At 49.2% G+C, this 16536-nt stretch overlaps 1 protein-coding gene across 2 annotated transcripts; it reads right to left on the bottom strand.

The window, feature by feature from the left end:
• Nucleotides 1-6339: 6339 nt before the first annotated feature.
• Nucleotides 6340-9431, bottom strand: LOC308486436 (zinc finger protein 396-like). 2 transcript variants are annotated; one of them, XM_081023290.1, is made up of 4 exons: nt 9046-9145; nt 7866-8114; nt 7595-7676; nt 6340-7345 (listed from the first exon to the last, which is right to left on the bottom strand). In XM_081023290.1, exons 1-4 carry the CDS (start codon nt 9070-9072, stop codon nt 7125-7127), a joined length of 579 nt encoding a protein of 192 aa, XP_080879416.1. In that variant the 5' UTR covers nt 9073-9145; the 3' UTR covers nt 6340-7124. The 2 variants fall into 2 exon arrangements, with proteins under 2 accessions (XP_080879416.1, XP_080879417.1); XM_081023291.1 differs by lacking the exon at nt 9046-9145 and adding an exon at nt 9281-9431 and having other exon boundaries at nt 6343-7345.
• Nucleotides 9432-16536: the final 7105 nt, after the last annotated feature.

The raw sequence follows: 16536 nt of genomic DNA, 5'->3' as shown, positions 1-16536 counted from the left end.
TCAGCGTCTATAAAAATTAGCGCCACGGAAATTTCATTTTTGTCCTCTAGATATTCAATAAGGTCGACCGTGTGTCTTATATTATCCTTCAAAAATCTGTTTGGAAGGAAGCCGGCCTGGTCTTTATGTATTATATTTACTAAACATTTCTTCAGCCTATTTGCCATCACTTCCGCGAAGATTTTATAATCGTTATTCAAGAGAGAAATTGGCCTATAATTCTTGATGTCTAATCTATCTGTATCCGGTTTAGGGATCATTGTAATGTGAGCTTCCTTCCATGTTGCTGGCGCCTTTCCTCCTTTTAGAATATTATTCATTACCTCGCTTAGCACTGGTGTTAATTGGCTTTCAAATACCTTATAATATTTTGCCGATAGGCCATCCGGCCCAGGGGCTTTCCCCAGTTTCATTTTTCTTATTGCACCTTGGATTTCCTCTGTTCTTATGGGGTTGTTTAGTTGAATTCTTTCCTCCTCTGTTATATTCCTCCCACTATAATTTTCTAAATATTTCTCTATTTGGGTTACGTCCTCATATTCTTTTTTATATAATTTCTCGTAAAATTTAAGAAAATTTTCTTTTATTTCTTTTGGGTCTTCTATCATCAGCTCACTTATCCTTATTTTATTTATAACGCTTTGGTTTTGTCTTTTTCTGAGTTGCCAGGCTAATAATTTACCCGTTTTATTGGCAGACTCAAAGTATCTCTGTTTCATTAATTTGATCTTCCATTCTATTTCTTCATTTGTCAACATTGAGTACTGCGCTTGTAATATTTTTATCATTTGTATGTTTTGTTCATCTTTCGGGTTCCTTATTAGTTTTCTCTCGCAATCTTCTATCTGCGTCAGGATTTCCTCTTTCTTCTTATCCCTAACCTTCCTCCTATAACTATTTTGCTGAATAAAGAACCCTCTTAACACCGCCTTACTGGCGTCCCACACCGTGTCAATCCCTACTTCTGGGTTCAGGTTCAGTTCCATATAATTTTTTAGGGTAAGTTTAGCTTTTTCCACCACTTCTTCGTTCTCCAATAAGTATTCATTTAATCTCCATCTAAATTCACCTTGGGGTTTACCTTTTATGACCGAAATTATAGAGTTGTGGTCCGAGAATGTTCTGGGTTGTATTTCACATTTTATAGTTCTCACTGAGAGCTCTCTTGATACCCACACTTGGTCGATTCTTCCCCAACTCTTATGCACCTCCGAAAAGAAGGTGAATTGCTTCTCTAAAGCGTGTTTGTGTCTCCAGATATCTATTAAGTCCAGGCTCTGCTCTAATTTATCAAATGTTCTTGGTAACTTCCCTTGGTTCTTTTTTTCCCCATTAGATAATCTATCTAATTCCGGTTTCTTTACCCCATTAAGATCTCCTAAGATTATCATCTTGTTACTTTCTAACTCCAATAATATTTGTTCTAATTTTCCAAAAAACTCCAATTTATTCGAATTCGGAGCATAAACATTTATCACATTGATTTTTTCTCCCTGAAAGTTAATTTGAACCCCTAAAATCCTACCTTCCTCATCTTTGTATATCAATTTAGGTTCCCATTTTTCCTTTATATATGTCGCCACCCCTTTTTTCTTTTCATTTATACAATTCGCAAATTCAACTCCTAATTTGTTCTGTGTCAAAATGTGTCTGTGTTTTTTAATTACATGTGTCTCTTGAAGACAGATTACATCTAAATTTTTCTTTTTCAACACATTCACTATTTTATTCCTTTTGGATTTTTCATTCAGACCATTCACATTCCACGATAGTACTTTCAGGTTCATTGTATTGACCATTATCTCGTTAAGTCTCAACTAGTGGGTTACCTTTAGTTGGTTTTACTCTCTTCGTACCCTTCCTGTTCTTCCTCCTCCTCTTCCTTACTTAACTCCTCCTCTTCCTCGTCGTCTGACTCTCCTTCCCTGACGTTATCCTCTTTCCCTTTCTCCAACTCATTTTTCTTTCTTTTTTCTCCTGCAGCCTCATATCTCTCTTCTGCTTTTCCTAGCTCTTTTTCGTACCTACGCAAGAACTTATTCATCTCCTGAGTTTCTGCAATCTTAAACCTTTTATCCTTGTAGTAAAAGGAAATCCCTTCAGGGAACTCCCACCGGTATTGTATATTATTCTTTTTTAGTGCACTAGTCAACTGCCTGTAACCTTCTCTCTTGCGTAGGAGTCTGGTCGGTATTTCCTTATAGATGATAATTGGTTTACCATCGATAGTTAACCTCTTTTGATAACTCGTTTTTAGAATCAGGTTCTTCATCTCTATCGAATTAAAGATGACTATACAGTCTCCTGGAGCCTTCTTTAATCTTAACTGCTTGGTTTTTGTTTTTATTCTGAAGGCATTCTCAATCGAGTATGCCACCTCCTCTCCTTTCATGTTTAACCATCTAGCAATTTCCATTATCATTTTTTCTCTAATGTTTTCATTAACTTCTTCACCTACCCCCCTAAACTTCAAATTTGACTGTCTCTGTTTCATTTCGATCATCGCTAGATTATCCAATATCTGATCTTGGTTCTTGTTCATTTCTCCTATTTCATCTTTAATCCTTTCTGTTTCTTTTCTGTGATCTCTCAACTCCTTTTGCATCCTTTTGCTTGATTCCTCCAGGGTTTTTGATCGTACCGAGAGGTCTTTAATTCTAGTTGATAGCTCACCTACCACTCCCTCTATTTTTTTGTCTATAGAATCATTTATCTCTTCTAGTTTCTTTTCCATATGCATCTCCCTTTGTTTAAATTCATCTTTAATTTTTAACCAAAGAATATCCAGATCTTTAATCTCCTCCTGTCTAGATACTTTCCTTTCTGAGGGTGTTCCTCCTATTTTCTTTCCATTCTTCCCTGACATTTTGCCCTCTCTGTTTTTGTTTTTATTATTATCTGGGTGCTTGCACTGTGTCTCCTCTCCCCTAGGGGGCGCACAATCTAAGACTTGTCTTCGATTGTTCTGCTGGGCTTTTTGATCTGCCCGCCTTTTAACCTTTACTTCGATCCTTACTTTCTACCCCAGGTTATCGGCCCCTTCACCAGTTAAACAGTACTGCAACAAGGCATTTGATACAATATTGCGACACAGTATGTACCGATAGACCTGAGATGTAAACCTGAGATGTGAGTTATTACCTTCAAAGTACAGAAAACAGAGAAAGAAAAAAACAAAAGAGGGGGGAGAATTGAAAACCGAAATAGAGGTTAATTAATTGGTTATGCCCAACTTGAAGTCCGCACCAGGGAGGTGGATCAAGTTTCCAACCCCAGTAGCATTAGGTAAATTATTTGAAATAATTGCACTTTATGTCCCAGGGTGATATTCCTCTGCCGCTTATTAATTTAGTCTTAATTGGTGTTGTCTATCAAATGAGAAAAAGGGAGAGTTCAGTTATTCAGTTTATAGTCCACAAATTCCTAAAAACAAAAGATAAGCATAAGTATTCACCAACAGAGTCGGCAATCCAGCTTGACCTTCTATTTTCAAATTATTATTCAGCCCTGAGGTGGCTCTTTCGTATTCCACTTATCCTTCTAGATTTCTGTATTGTCCCTTTAAAGTCTTTCCGTCTCTTGACCCAGTTCTCCTCTTTCTTTATTTAAACTGTTCCACAAACAAATAAATAAGTACCTAGGGAGGTGTAGAAGCCTTTGTTCTGGTCTTTATAGTCAGTCTGTTACCTATTCAGGCTGTCTCTAGCAAAGGGACCATGTAATTCCAGAAAGTTCCATCCCATTCCGTTGTATCTTTCCTATTTCTTTCACAGTTTTTTCCAAATTTTTTCTCTTCCCAAGAGAGGGTTCAAAGTTTCTAAAAGTTCATGTAGTTGGTTAAATTATCGTCCACTGTTTAAATTCCGTTTGCCTCGTTTGGTAAAATTATCGAGGGCTTTCTCTTCTCTCTCCTCTACAGTCGGTAATTCTCCATTTTCTTTCCTTTCACTCGCGACTGGATGTCCCGCGCCATTTTGCACTGAAATCAGGTAGGGCTCCTTATGTAGTTTATTTTCGCCTGGGACCCCCCTGGTGTTAAATAATTAAGTTCCTCGTACTTTGGGGGTCCCGTTAAGTAATCTACGGAGATTTGTCGCTTTGTCAGTGGGAGCTAGAGGCATCGCTTCACGGGGTCCGCAGAGCTTACCATTCGCGTTTCTCAGTCCCGTCGTCTTCAAGCCTTTAAAAAAAAAAACTCGAAAAAACTCCGAGACTCCGCCAACGCCGCTTGGTAGCTTATCCCTCAAGAGCGCCCGCCTTGAGATTTTTGGGGGTCGCAGTGCCCTTGCGTCGCCCCCAAGCCCCCGTGAAGCTCAGAAAAGCCCGCAGCGACTTTTCTGCGCTCCCTGCTGCTCGCGATCCCAAACCGGAAGTGAAGCTCACATTACAATGATCCCTAAACCGGATACAGATAGATTAGACATCAAGAATTATAGGCCAATTTCTCTCTTGAATAACGATTATAAAATCTTCGCGGAAGTGATGGCAAATAGGCTGAAGTGAGTCCAAAATGACTCCCAGGTTGCGCACCTGGTTCTTCAGGGGCACAGTTACCCCATTCAGGACCAATTACTGCCTTACTAGGGCGGTTCATAAAAAACTTTTTTTTAAAAAAAGCCTGCTCCAAAGGTCTTATCTTACTACACTAGGGATCTCTGAAATTTCATGCATATCAGTTAATATCTTGACCCTCCTCCACAAAAATAGATGTTTACTTGGCCGTTTTTCTGTCGTGAAGGCTGAAATTTCAATTCAGTGGAGCAGGGTCAAGATATTAACTGATATGCATGAAATGTCAGATATAGCTATATAATCCCTAGTTTAGTAAGATAAGACCTTTGGAGTAAGCATTTATTTGTTTATTTGTTTAAGAAAAAAAATTTATGAACTGCCCTACTGCCCTACCCTCCGCTGGGCTTCCCGGGTCCTGGAAAGTCGGCTTTTGTGAAGAAAATAAGACTAAGCTGAGTAGATAATACAGAGCATGGTGAAATCACAATAAATAAAACCTCCCCTTCAGTAGTTTCAAGCACTGCTACAGGTTCCACATAATATCTGCACTGCATTTTTTACTGGGACAGCACCTGCACTTTGGAACTCCCTGCCTATTGCAACAAAGCACGTGCCTTTGCTAGACTCTTTTCAGGCACCTGCTAAAAGCATTCTTCTTTAGGCAAGCATACCTAGATGCTTAGGAAGCTGAAGTAATTTTAATCTTAATATTTTAGCTTTTGTATGTTTTAAAGTAGGATTGTTAATTTTTCTTGATTTTACTGCTGTGGTGTGTTTTTGTTTTGGTAAACCACTTTGCAAGTTTTTTAAAAATAAATTTTATTGAACAAACAAACAAACAATAAATATAAATGAAATAACACAAGCCAAAACACAACCCATCCTGTAGATTTAAGTATCTGTCCATAGTCGCCTACTTGTTATCAGAGGCCCAGAATCCACATTCCTTTGTAAGAAAATATGAAATAACGTAAAACCAAATAAATAAATAAATAATTCATTTTTTTGGGGGGGGGAGTGACAAGAAATTTTCCGCACCGGGTACCACCTGACGTTGCTACGCCTCTGCAGGCAGCCTCCCAGCCAGGCCTGAGGGGAAGGGGATGCAACTCAGCCGGAGCTTTAATGAACTGAACAGAGCAAAAGGCTCTGAGTCCTGGGGGTGCAGAGACTGTGTGAATGAGCTTAGCTTCTATTTTAATTGCTATTTTGTTAATGTTTTTAATGGGACGTGGGTGGCGCTGTGGGTAAAACCTCAGCGCCTAGGGCTTGCCGATCGAAAGGTTGGCGGTTCGAATCCCCGCGGCGGGGTGCGCGCCCATCGTTCGGTCCCAGCGCCTGCCAACCTAGAAGTTCAAAAGCACCTTCGGGTGCAAGTAGATAAATAGGGACTGCTTACTAGCGGGAAGGTAAACGGTGTTCCGTGTGCGCTGGCTTGCCAGATGCAGCTTGTCACGCTGGCCACGTGACCCAGAAGTGTCTGCGGACAGCGCTGGCTCCCGGCCTATAGAGTGAGATGAGCGCACAACCCTAGAGTCTGGCAAGACTGGCCCGTACGGGCAGGGGTACCTTTACCTTTACCTTACAGATTCTAAATGCTGCACTGATTTGTTAATCACACGACTTGCCATAATTGTGAGGTTTAGCTTATTTTTTAGAAGAAGAAGAAGAAGAAGAAGAGTTTGGATTTGATATCCCGCCTTTCACTCCCTTTAAGGAGTCTCAAAGTGGCTAACATTCTCCTTTCCCTTCCTCCCCCACAACAAACACTCTGTGAGGTGAGTGGGGCTGAGAGACTTCAGAGAAGTGTGACTGGCCCAAGGTCACCCAGCAGCTGCATGTGGAGGAGCGGAGATGCGAACCTGGTTCCCCAGATTATGAGACTACCGCTCTTAACCACTACACCACACTGGCTCTTTAGTTGCTGTTTCGTTAAGTGCCTGAGAATACCTTCTTTATCCTGAGCAAACCATTTTGTACGACTGGCTTTTCGGACTGGTGAAGTGTGTGGCAAAACCTGTAATATATCTGGAGAACAACAGGTCTCCTTTTGCCCACTTGCGTTATTCTCACCAGGGCAGTGGCTTTGATTTGACTTCCCGTAACTGATCCATGCACACGGCTTTGGGTTTCCAACTCAAGACCCATTGAAGAACATCTCGTCCAGTTCAACCTTTGAAAAATATCTTTGAAAAACTTTTTCAGATTCTCCGGTGTGCTACCCTTGCCGTTGTGGCGTCATGGGGTTGCCGTTCTGCGATTGGACTTACACTACTTGTTGAACGGTTCATCCATCCAGTCTGTATAACGTTTATTGCACATGTATCTTCTTAAGATACAGTTGTGCATTTATCCACTCCATGTTTACAGTATCTCCAGGCTTTGTTTTGCACGTGGCACCTTAGCATGTTTGATGTTTGAATGGTTACAAGTCTATCTCTATTGTAGCTATTATTCTAGTAAATTTGGTTTTATACTTATAAGCCAGTTCGTGGTGGTGTTTTGTTGTATTATTATTACTGTCACCACATTTGATACTTTGGGTATATACTGTTCCTTATGCTCAGCCCATTAAGCTTCTCGAATGGCATTCCCAGCCTCTTGGCTTCTGTCTAGGCTGCCCTTGACAAAGATGCCTTCAGAGAAGCTTGGACAGAAGCCAAGAGGAGGAGAGACATTCCTCGGGGGCCAGAGGCACCCTGGCTGCCCCACCCCTCAGCCCCCTTCCCCACAGGGCTCCCTCCCTCTACCTGAGCTGCTTCCACAGCCGTTGCTTCTCCTTCACCACCAGGAATAGATGGAAGAGGAGGTCTTGCTGGCATCATCTGGTCACCTGCAAGAGACAGAAGTAAGTGGGAAGCCAGGAGTGCAGCTGCTCTCCAAAAAGTCTCACCTTCTGAGTGCATCTGGACATTTGGACCCATTTCATAATTTAGTTGGGTTAAAAAATACATCTCCCTCCTTGGTGCTCCTGGCCCCAAGTGTCTTCCCCCCCCCCAAAAAAAAAGAGAGGAAAAGAACCCATGGATTTGTTTTGATATCCACAGAAAGGGACCAAATGGAGAACGGACTCCTTCCTTACCCAGCAGCCTCTCTCTGGTGTCCAACGGAGTCCTTTTGGTCTCAGAGGAATCTGGGCCCATTTCTGCAAACAGATCCTGTCTCTAAAATAGCAACGAAGATTCAAAACAGAGAATATGAAGAAGAGTTAGAAAAGGAATGACAGAGGCAAAAACTGAAGGGCAATCTGATAACATTCAATGGCTGCTTTCCAAAAAAGGATGGAGAGTTTTCAGATACCCTCACTCATGTTCGGAGCCCCTTTGGAGTATCCAGAGGAAAGTCTCTCTCACCTGCTGCTCTGCCTGCTTCCTCTCCTCTGCCTGACTCAGGAGGAAACCTTCGGCCAGGGCCACTGCCTGGGAACTGGTCTCTGCTCCACAGTCCCTCACCCAGCTCTCCATCTCTGGTGGAAGGACAGCCAGGAACTGCTCCAAGATCACCAGGTCCAGCATCTCAGCTTTTGTGTGCCTTTCTGGCTTCAGCCATTGATGGTAAAGGTGGTGGAGTCGGCTGCAAACCTCTTGAGGTCCTTTGGCCTCCTGGAAGCAGAATTGCATGAACTGCTGGCTCTGAGCCTCTGAGTGGAGAGTGTCCTCCTCACCCAGGATCTTCTGCTCAGGTGCCCATGTCCAGCTCAGGCTAGTTCCCCACCCCACAGACGTTTTGGGACAGAGAGGACATGGCCCTGGTCCTTCCTGCTCTGTATCAGATGGGATGGTTGCAATGCTCTCTGTGTGAAACTGCCCTTGAAGGCGACTCAGGAACTGGTCCAAAACACAGCAGCCAGATGATTGGCTGGGCTGCCTCTCTTTATGAATGGCATTTCTCTCCCACCTCCTTGTCCAAGGAGATCAAGGTGGCATCCATGGGTCTGCCCCTCCCCACTGAGTCCCCCCACAACAAACACATTGGATTCCTCTTTTAAAACAGTTGCACTGGTTGTTTCCTTTCCAGCAGGACCTCTCCTGCTCTGGATGTCCTGGCTTGTGAGACCTCCAGTGGTGCTTTCATGGAACTATAGAGGTGGATGGCACCCCAAGGATCATCTAGTCCACCCCCAGCAATCTCAGAGGCCAGGCTTGCATCTGGAGGAACTGAGCACTGGAGGAGAAAATGAGCCCTGCAGGATCAGGCCAGAGGGGCCCCTCTTGAATCCAGGGGCCCCTCGTGGGAAGCCCACCAGCAGGACTGCAGCACCAGAGCCACTTTCTCTGCCTCCTATGAGGGAGACAGAGCAGAGAAGCCCCCCATTGCCCTCTCCTCCTCCTCCACGGATTGGCCTCCTCCTCTTTTAACGCCACCTTGATTGGTGGCCTCCCTGCCTCTTGTGGGAGGGAGTTCCACAGGTTTTATTCTGCCCTGCAAGAGGAAGCGCTTTCTCTTCTCTGCCTTCCTTCCTTCTTCTTTCACAGGTGAGGTTTTAGGGACCAGGGTATATTTCATGTCCGAATGTTTCCATCTGCGGACAACCTCTGTTATACAAGGGGACTGATCCATACATCCGAATGCGGTTTATTTGCATGCATTTCCCCACTCCTGGACCCCAGACCCCTCCCCAAGGGGCCAGCAGCGCATCCATGCAAAGGAAGAGCCGAGCTGCCGCCCTCCTGCGACGCTCCGTACCCTGACTTGCCCCCCTCTCGCCATGCAGCGCTGGGACCCCCGCTCTCCCCATGGGCCCTATCCTGGGAGAGAGGAGACTCACCGGATCCCAGCAGGCGCCCCCAGGCAGCCTCTGCAGAGCCGAACCAATGGGACCCACAAACGCCCGACTTCTTGCAGGAAAGGGGGGGATTGGGCTTTCGCTCTGGAGGACCCTGCCCCCCCCGTCTTACTTTCCTCTCTAGGAATCTAGCTCGTTTCCGTTTAACCCTTGGCAAGCCGAGCACACCCAACTCACGCCTCTCCCTCTTTTGAGAGCCGGAGCATCGCGCACCAATGGCATCCCGAGAAGGCGGAGCAGGAGAGGCTTATGGATGACTTCCGGCAAGGGATACATTCAGTTTTGGCCCCCTAACAGCTGGCCCCTGAACACGGGTCCTAAGAAATCCTCACTGGCTCCCGGTCCGATTCCGAGCACCATTCAAAGTGTTGGTGCTGACCTTGAAAGACCTAAATGGTCTCAGCCCAGTAGAAGGGAAGGAACGTCTCCACCTCCATCGCTCAGCCCGGACACTGAGGTCCAGCTCCGAGGGCCTTCTGGCAGGTCCCTCATTGCGAGAAGTGAGCTTACTTCTCGGTTGTCGTGACTGCCCTGTGGAACGCCCTCCCACCAGATGTCAAGGAGATAAACCATCATACGACCTCCCTAGACGCCTGAAACGCCTCCCCCGCCCCGTGGATGTTGCAGGAAAGTAAATGAAAATCCCGATGGAGGACAAAGAGGTAAAGGGGTCGCGGGGGGGGGGGAGGAGAGGGGAGAAAAGTACCCAGAGACCCCTGACAGCTCCCCAAAGCGCCTTCCGTGGGCCCCGTCGGCAGTGATGCGAAGGGGGCTTTTCTCGGCCCCTTAGGCGCCTTGGCAGGGGCGGGCATGGGGCCCTCGCTCAGGGGGTACCCCTGAGGACCCCATCACCCCGTGTCTCCCGCGCAGGCATCCCCGGAGCGCTGGGGGCTCCGTGCAGAGAGAGGTGGGCCACGAACGGGTTAACAGGCAGGAGGAATAGAGACGTCCCTGCCCCTCCCCTGCTTCTCTTGGGGGGGGGCGCCTCCGGCTGGAGAGATGGGGGCGCAGGGTGTGAGATTAGCGGAGCCAAGGGAGCCTCTGGATGCAGGGTAGACTCAGGAGAGAGGGAGGGGGTCAAGGAAGTGGGGGAGAGGAAGGGGAGCATCCCTGGGGCAGGGAAGGACAGCATTGGGGGGGGGGAGATAGGAAGGACAGTCTGTGGGGGGGCGTCTCCATTGTGGCAGCTGCGGGGGATCTCTGGTAGGACCGCCTTGGCTTCTCCCTCCCGCCCGGGAATCGACCCCCCCCTTCAAGGCAACCAGAGGGATCCCTGGAAAGTGGGGGGGGGTCCTGTCCCCCCACCCTTCCTTCCTGTTAGCTCCATCCTCTTCCCACCCCATAAGCCCCTGCCCTGTCCAGACACAGTGCTTCTGCCCATGCCAACCACTGGTCCCCTGGAGAGGAGAGGAAATCCGGAGAGGAAGAGGGGAGGGGGGAGGCCTTCTCAGAAGCAGCTCTTTGTTTCCACAATCCCACCCAGGAAGCAGCCAGAAGCCTTTTCCTCTCTCTCAGGCTTCCATCTTTATTGTCTTTTCCACTGAGGATGAGGATAATGTACACCTGTCATCAGAAACGGGTGCAGAGTCCATGGAATGGCTCTCAGGATTGATACAGAAGCTGCACCTCAAAAGCATTTCTGTTCCTCTTATTCTTTGTAGGCAGTGTCAGAGTGACTGACAAGCTGAGATACAACCCATCATCATCCGATGACAGCGACTGCATGAATCTTCCCAGTCAAAGGACCCATTTTCATGATAGACAGTGCCTGGGGCTGGAGGCTCTACACCCCGGGTGTGCCTGTGCAGGCCAAAAACTGCCAGTATTAGCACAGGTGAGGTGTGTGACCTTCCCAAATTTACAGACTGTGTGTGAATGAGAGTTTGTGGGTGGGATTATAGTTTATGGCAGCCCTGTGATTTTCTCCACCCATAACATTTCGTGAGCTGATATTGCAGTACAAATTCCAAAATAACTTTTAAAAACCCCACAAGATCATCATCATCATCATCATATTTATACGCCCGGGCCTTAGTTTGCCTCCCCATGATCTAGAGAAAACACCAGCTTTGAATCATACAGAGTAAAACTACCAGAACCTTCTTGAACAAATAGGTTAGGAATTATCGCTATACAGTGGTGCCCCGCAAGACGAACGCCTCGCAAGACGGAAAACCCGCTAGACGAAAGGGTTTTCCGTTTTGGAGGTGCTTCGCAAAACGAATTTCCTATGGGCTTGCTTCGCAAGACAAAAATGTCTTGCAAGTTCCTGCAGGGTTTTTTCCCTCCCCCCCCCCTTTCCCAAGCCGCTAAGCCACTTATCAGCTGATCCGCTAAGCCGCTTTATAGCTGATCGCTAAGCCGCTTATCAGCTGATCTGCTAAGCTGCTTATCAGCTGATCCACTAAGCCGCTAAGCCGCTTATCAGCTGATCCGCTAAGCCCGCTAAGCCGCTAATAGCGCTAATCCATTAAGCCGCTAATGGGCTTGCTTCGCAAGACGAAAAAACCGCAAGACGAAGAGACTCGCGGAACAGGATTCTTTTCGTCTTGCGAGGCACCACTGTACATTACATCTGTACTTTTCTATGCCTAAGAAATGCAACCATGACACTGGGAATGTTCAGGGATGCAGGAGAGGAAATATTGTTTGATTATATCCTTTCCAACTTGTGCTAACAAGTTGTACAATTTAGCAGAGTAACATTCCCCCTTTTAAACTTACAGCGGATGCGTTTGCTCAGGCTCGCTAAAGCCTTTAAAATAAGTTTCCTTGGTAATTCCCCCTTTAGTCCCTCATAAAAAGATAAGACACGACACAGTCTTCTTCCATTTGAATTGTGCTCGGAAATGGGCTGGGAGCCAGGGGAGATACTTTAGAAATAGTGTTATGTGGTCTTAGTGGCTGCTCCCAGTAATGAGTCTAGCTCGCCCATTCTGGATTAGTTGCAGTTTCAGAGTCACCTTCAAAGGTAGCCCCATGTAGAACAGCTGGCAGTACTCCAAGCAGGAGATAATCAGAGCATGCACCACTCTGGCCAGACAGTCTGCGGGCAGGGAGGGTCTCATCCTGCGTACCAGGTGGAGCTGGTAAACAGCTGCCCTGAGCACAGAATTGACCTGCGCCTCCATGGTCAGCTGTGAGTCCAAAATGACCCCCAGGCTGCACACCTGGTCCTTCAGGGGCACAGTTACCCCATCAGGACCAGGAGTGCCCCCATTCTCCCCCAGGGACAGTACTTCTGTCTTCTCAGGATTGAACCTCAATGTGTTGGCCGCCATCCATCCTTCAACCACCTCCAAACAGACACACAGGGCATTCACCATCTTCACTAGTTCCAATTTAAATGAGAGGAAGAGCTGGGCATCATCCACATACTGGTGAACACCCAGCCCAAACCCCCTGATGATCTCTCCCAGTGGCTGCATATAGATAGTAAAAAGCATGGGGGAGAGGATGGAGCCCTGGGGCAGCCCACAAGTAAGCATCCAGGGGTCTGAACACCACTTTCTGGACATGGCCCAGGAGGAAGGTGTCGCGAATTCCTCGCGGCGCTTTTTAGCGAAACGCTCAGAGTCCCAGGTTTCTTTTCAGTGCAGTCTTTTTAATGTGAGCTATATACAAGTATTTACAAGAGCAGTCCATACAGAGTACCTGCTCCTTTTGGCAAACGAATACTCTCCACCACAGCAGCACCACACCTCAGCACAACCACCACAACTTACTGTTGAACAGGCTTTCCTTTTAAAACAGGGTGTCAGAGCTGCTCCCCAATCCTAGCTCACAGAGGATCACGCTAGCCAGCGTTCGCTTTATAAAAGTCTTTATTGAGTTACAGTTTCCATTTCCAAGCTGCTGCGTGCAACTCTACGTCTTATGGCTAGACCGGCGAAGCTCCGTCTGAGTCTCCGCCCCTCGTACACCAACTTAATATCCTCGCCTTACTCCACCTTTTCCGCCTGACCGTCCTTCTCTGGGTCCCTCTGCCCCCCGTGGTCTCCTCCCTCCGGGACTCCTCTGACGCTGACCCCCCGGACCCTCCTGTCTCCTTGCATCGGGCTTTAGGACCCTTTCCGGGCTGCTTACTGCGCCGCCTTCCTGTGCATTTGAACTTGGCGCGCGCGCCCAACCTTCCACTTTCTGCTTGACCGTTTCTTCGCTCCCCGATGGGGGTGTGGTCACTCCTGACTCATGCCCTCCTCCCTGCTGCGAGCTGCCAGGGCTCGATCCCTGACGTCCTTCCTCTCCACTGCGCTCTGGTGGGGACGCTGGCCCCGATTTCCAACTGCTGCCCTCTGAACCCCCGCTGGTCCCTTCCTCCTGGGGTGTCCCCCTAGGCCCCCCCTTTGCTCTGGCCACTGGCGCCCCTTTCTGTGAATCTTCCGATTCACTGGAAAGACTCGGAGATCTTGGGTCGTCGTCATCACTCATCCTTTCTTCGGACTCCTCCCCCTCGCTCTCTGTTTCCTCCCTTGCCCTCGCCTCTGCTCCTGAACCCCTGACATCCATCCCCCCCTCGAAGCCCCCCTTTCCCCCCTCCCCTCCTTCCGGTGCAGGAGCTGGGTGCTGCCGAGTCATGGGGACGAATGCCGGATACAGTTCGCTTCCCTTGGCGGGCCTCCAACTGAAAACTTCCGATTCTTCCTCCCTGCGCTCGTCGACAGCGGTCACTTCCGCTTCCATCTCTGTGCCGCCATGTTCGAAGCCCAGGTCCTCCCCGAACATGTCCACGTCCGTCTCCGCCTCAGTCGTTCCCGGGTCCGTCGCTCGACCTGGAACCTCCAGCCACTTCCTGCGCCACTGCTCCTCTGGTCTATCGTCCCACCAATACGAGGGCTCTGAGGCAGATCCCGAGGGCGACCCCTCCGGGGAACGCGTGTCCATTTTCGGTTCCTCGTCCGAGTCGAACCCGTGGAAAGTGCTGGCTGAAAGCGTCGGTGTGAAAAGCCAATCGTCGAAAAAGTCTGCTGGCATGGGCCTGTGTGGGAAAAGGGCATGAAACTCGTCCTTGAGCAGAGGTTCCTCCAAGGCGTAGCCTGGCACCCAGCTGTTGGCACTGGCCGGGAAGCCCTCCTTGGCGAGGAGGTATTCTACTCCCTCTTCTCCCCATCTAGAGTCCAAAATCTCTGTGACCTCGTTGATGGACTCCTTTTGTGTCACTCCCCCTTGTTCGGTTCCCTCTCGTAGCGGACTCGGAGCCGTTCCTGGTTCCTGAAACCTGTGAGGTGTCTTGTAGGGAGTGAGTACCGACCTGTGGAACACCAGATGCATTCTGGAACCCTCCGGAAGCATCAGCCTGAAAGCCACCGGGTTGACCTGTTCTTCTACTTGGTAGGGCCCTAGTTGTTTATGCCCTAGTTTCTTCTTGGCTAATGACCTGGCCGGCACTGCTTGGGCTGCCAACCAGACCCAGTCTCCCACCTGGATCTCTTCGCCGACTCTCCTGTGTTTGTCCGCTTGCACCTTGTATGCGTGTTTAGCCAGCTCCAGGTGCCGCCGAAGTTGATCGTGGACCTCTTGCAACTCTGACGCGAACGCGTCTGCTGTCTGCGGCTCCCCCTCCCCCATTCTTTCCAGTCCCGGGAAGGTTCTGGGGTGCCTTCCGTTGTTGGCGAAGAACGGCGTCACCCCTGTGGACACGTGTTTCATGTTGTTGTAGGCGAACTCGGCGAGCGGCAGGTAGTCCACCCACGTCGCAGGCTGTTGATTTGCGTAGCATCTCAGGTACTGCTGCATGATGGCATTGACCCGCTCCGCTTGCCCGTTGGTCTGCGGGTGTCTAGCCGAAGCCAGGTTGATCTTGACGTTCAGGAAGCCCATCAGCTTCTGGCAGAAGTTCGAGATGAACTGCCGCCCCCTGTCGGACAGTATAGACCGCGGCAGACCGTGAACCTTGAACACGTGATCTATGAACAGTTTGGCGGTTTGTTCCGCCGTGGCCACCTTCGCACACGGAATGAAATGTGCCATCTTGGAGAACAAGTCCACCACCACTAGCACTGCCGTCTTGCCCCTTGAGCTGGGCAGATCCGTGACAAAGTCCAGGGCCACCCTCTCCCATGGTTCGAACGGGGTTTGCAGAGGTTCCAGCAGTCCCGCCGGCGGTCTGTGTACTGGTTTGGCCCTCTGGCAGGTGTCGCACCTCGCCACGTAGTCCGCGACTTCCCCTCTCATTCTGGGCCACCAGAAGTCTCTGGCGACTAATTCTATCGTCTTCTCTGTGCCAAAGTGCCCGGCAGTGGGCGCGTCGTGCAACTGCTGCAGTACCTTGGCGCGAAGATCGTCCCCTGGCACGTAGATGGCCCCTTTACGGAGGAGTAATCCATCGCGAACCTGGAACTCGTCGGTCGCCGCCGTGCCCCTGTGCGCCTCTGCCATCTTTGCTCGCGCGAAAGAGTCGTCCCGCAATGCACGTCGTACCGCCTCCAGGTCAACAGTCGCCGAAGCGCACGCCCACGCTGGCGGTGCGAAGATATGCATGGCCGCCGCTGGCGTCGCCTCCTCGAGGTACTGCGGTTTACGGGAGAGGGCGTCCGCCATGATGTTGGTGTCCCCCGGGACATACTCTATACGGAAGTCGAAGTCCGCAAAGAACTCTGCCCAACGTATTTGCCTCTGGTTCAGGAACCTCGCCGTGCGCCAGTGCTCCAGATTCTTGTGGTCCGTGCGGACCTGCACTGTGTGCTTGGCTCCGATCAGGAAGTGCCTCCACGCCTTGAAGGCTGCATGAATGGCTAACAACTCCCTGTCCCAGATGGTGTAGTTCTGTTCTGACTTGGTGAGCTTCCTGGAGTAGAACGCTCCCGGCCTCCAAGCCCCCTGCGGGTCTTGCTGCAACAGAACTGCTCCTACGGCTCTGTCTGAAGCGTCCGTCTCCACCCTCATTGGTCTGCTGGGGTTGACGTGTAGTAGCTGCTCCTCCGACGCGAAGAGACGCTTGAGTGCCTGAAAGGACTGCTCTGCTTGCGCCGTCCAGATGAATTTCTTCTTCTTGGAGCTGAGCGTGTCCGTGATGGCCGCCGTCTGCATCGCGAACCCCTTGATGAACTTGCGATAGAAGTTCGCAAAGCCCACAAACCGCTGGACCTCCTTCCGGTTGCGCGGACTTTTCCAATCCAAAACCGCGCGAACCTTGGCGCTGTCCATTGCGAGCCCTTTGTCTGACAACCTGTAGCCCAGGAAGTCCACCTCCGACACGTCGAACTGGCATTTTTCCAGCTTGGCGTAGAGCCTATGCT

Source organism: Podarcis pityusensis, assembly GCF_964106645.2.
Source record: "Podarcis pityusensis genome assembly, chromosome: 10".
NCBI classification, from domain to species: Eukaryota; Metazoa; Chordata; class Lepidosauria; order Squamata; family Lacertidae; genus Podarcis; species Podarcis pityusensis.
This window is presented reverse-complemented; position numbering and strand designations above follow the sequence as displayed.

Bases quoted from the DNA above. Each gene is read 5' to 3' on its own strand.
- LOC308486436 (XM_081023290.1), bottom strand. From the start codon at position 9,072: ATGGATCAGTCCCCTTGTATAACAGAG. The intron at 8,115-9,045 runs GTTGTCCGCAGA...TTCTGCTTCCAG, and splicing joins AGTCCCCTTGTATAACAGAG to GAGGCCAAAGGACCTCAAGA. The intron at 7,677-7,865 runs GTGAGAGAGACT...TTGCTATTTTAG, and splicing joins GGAAGCAGGCAGAGCAGCAG to AGACAGGATCTGTTTGCAGA.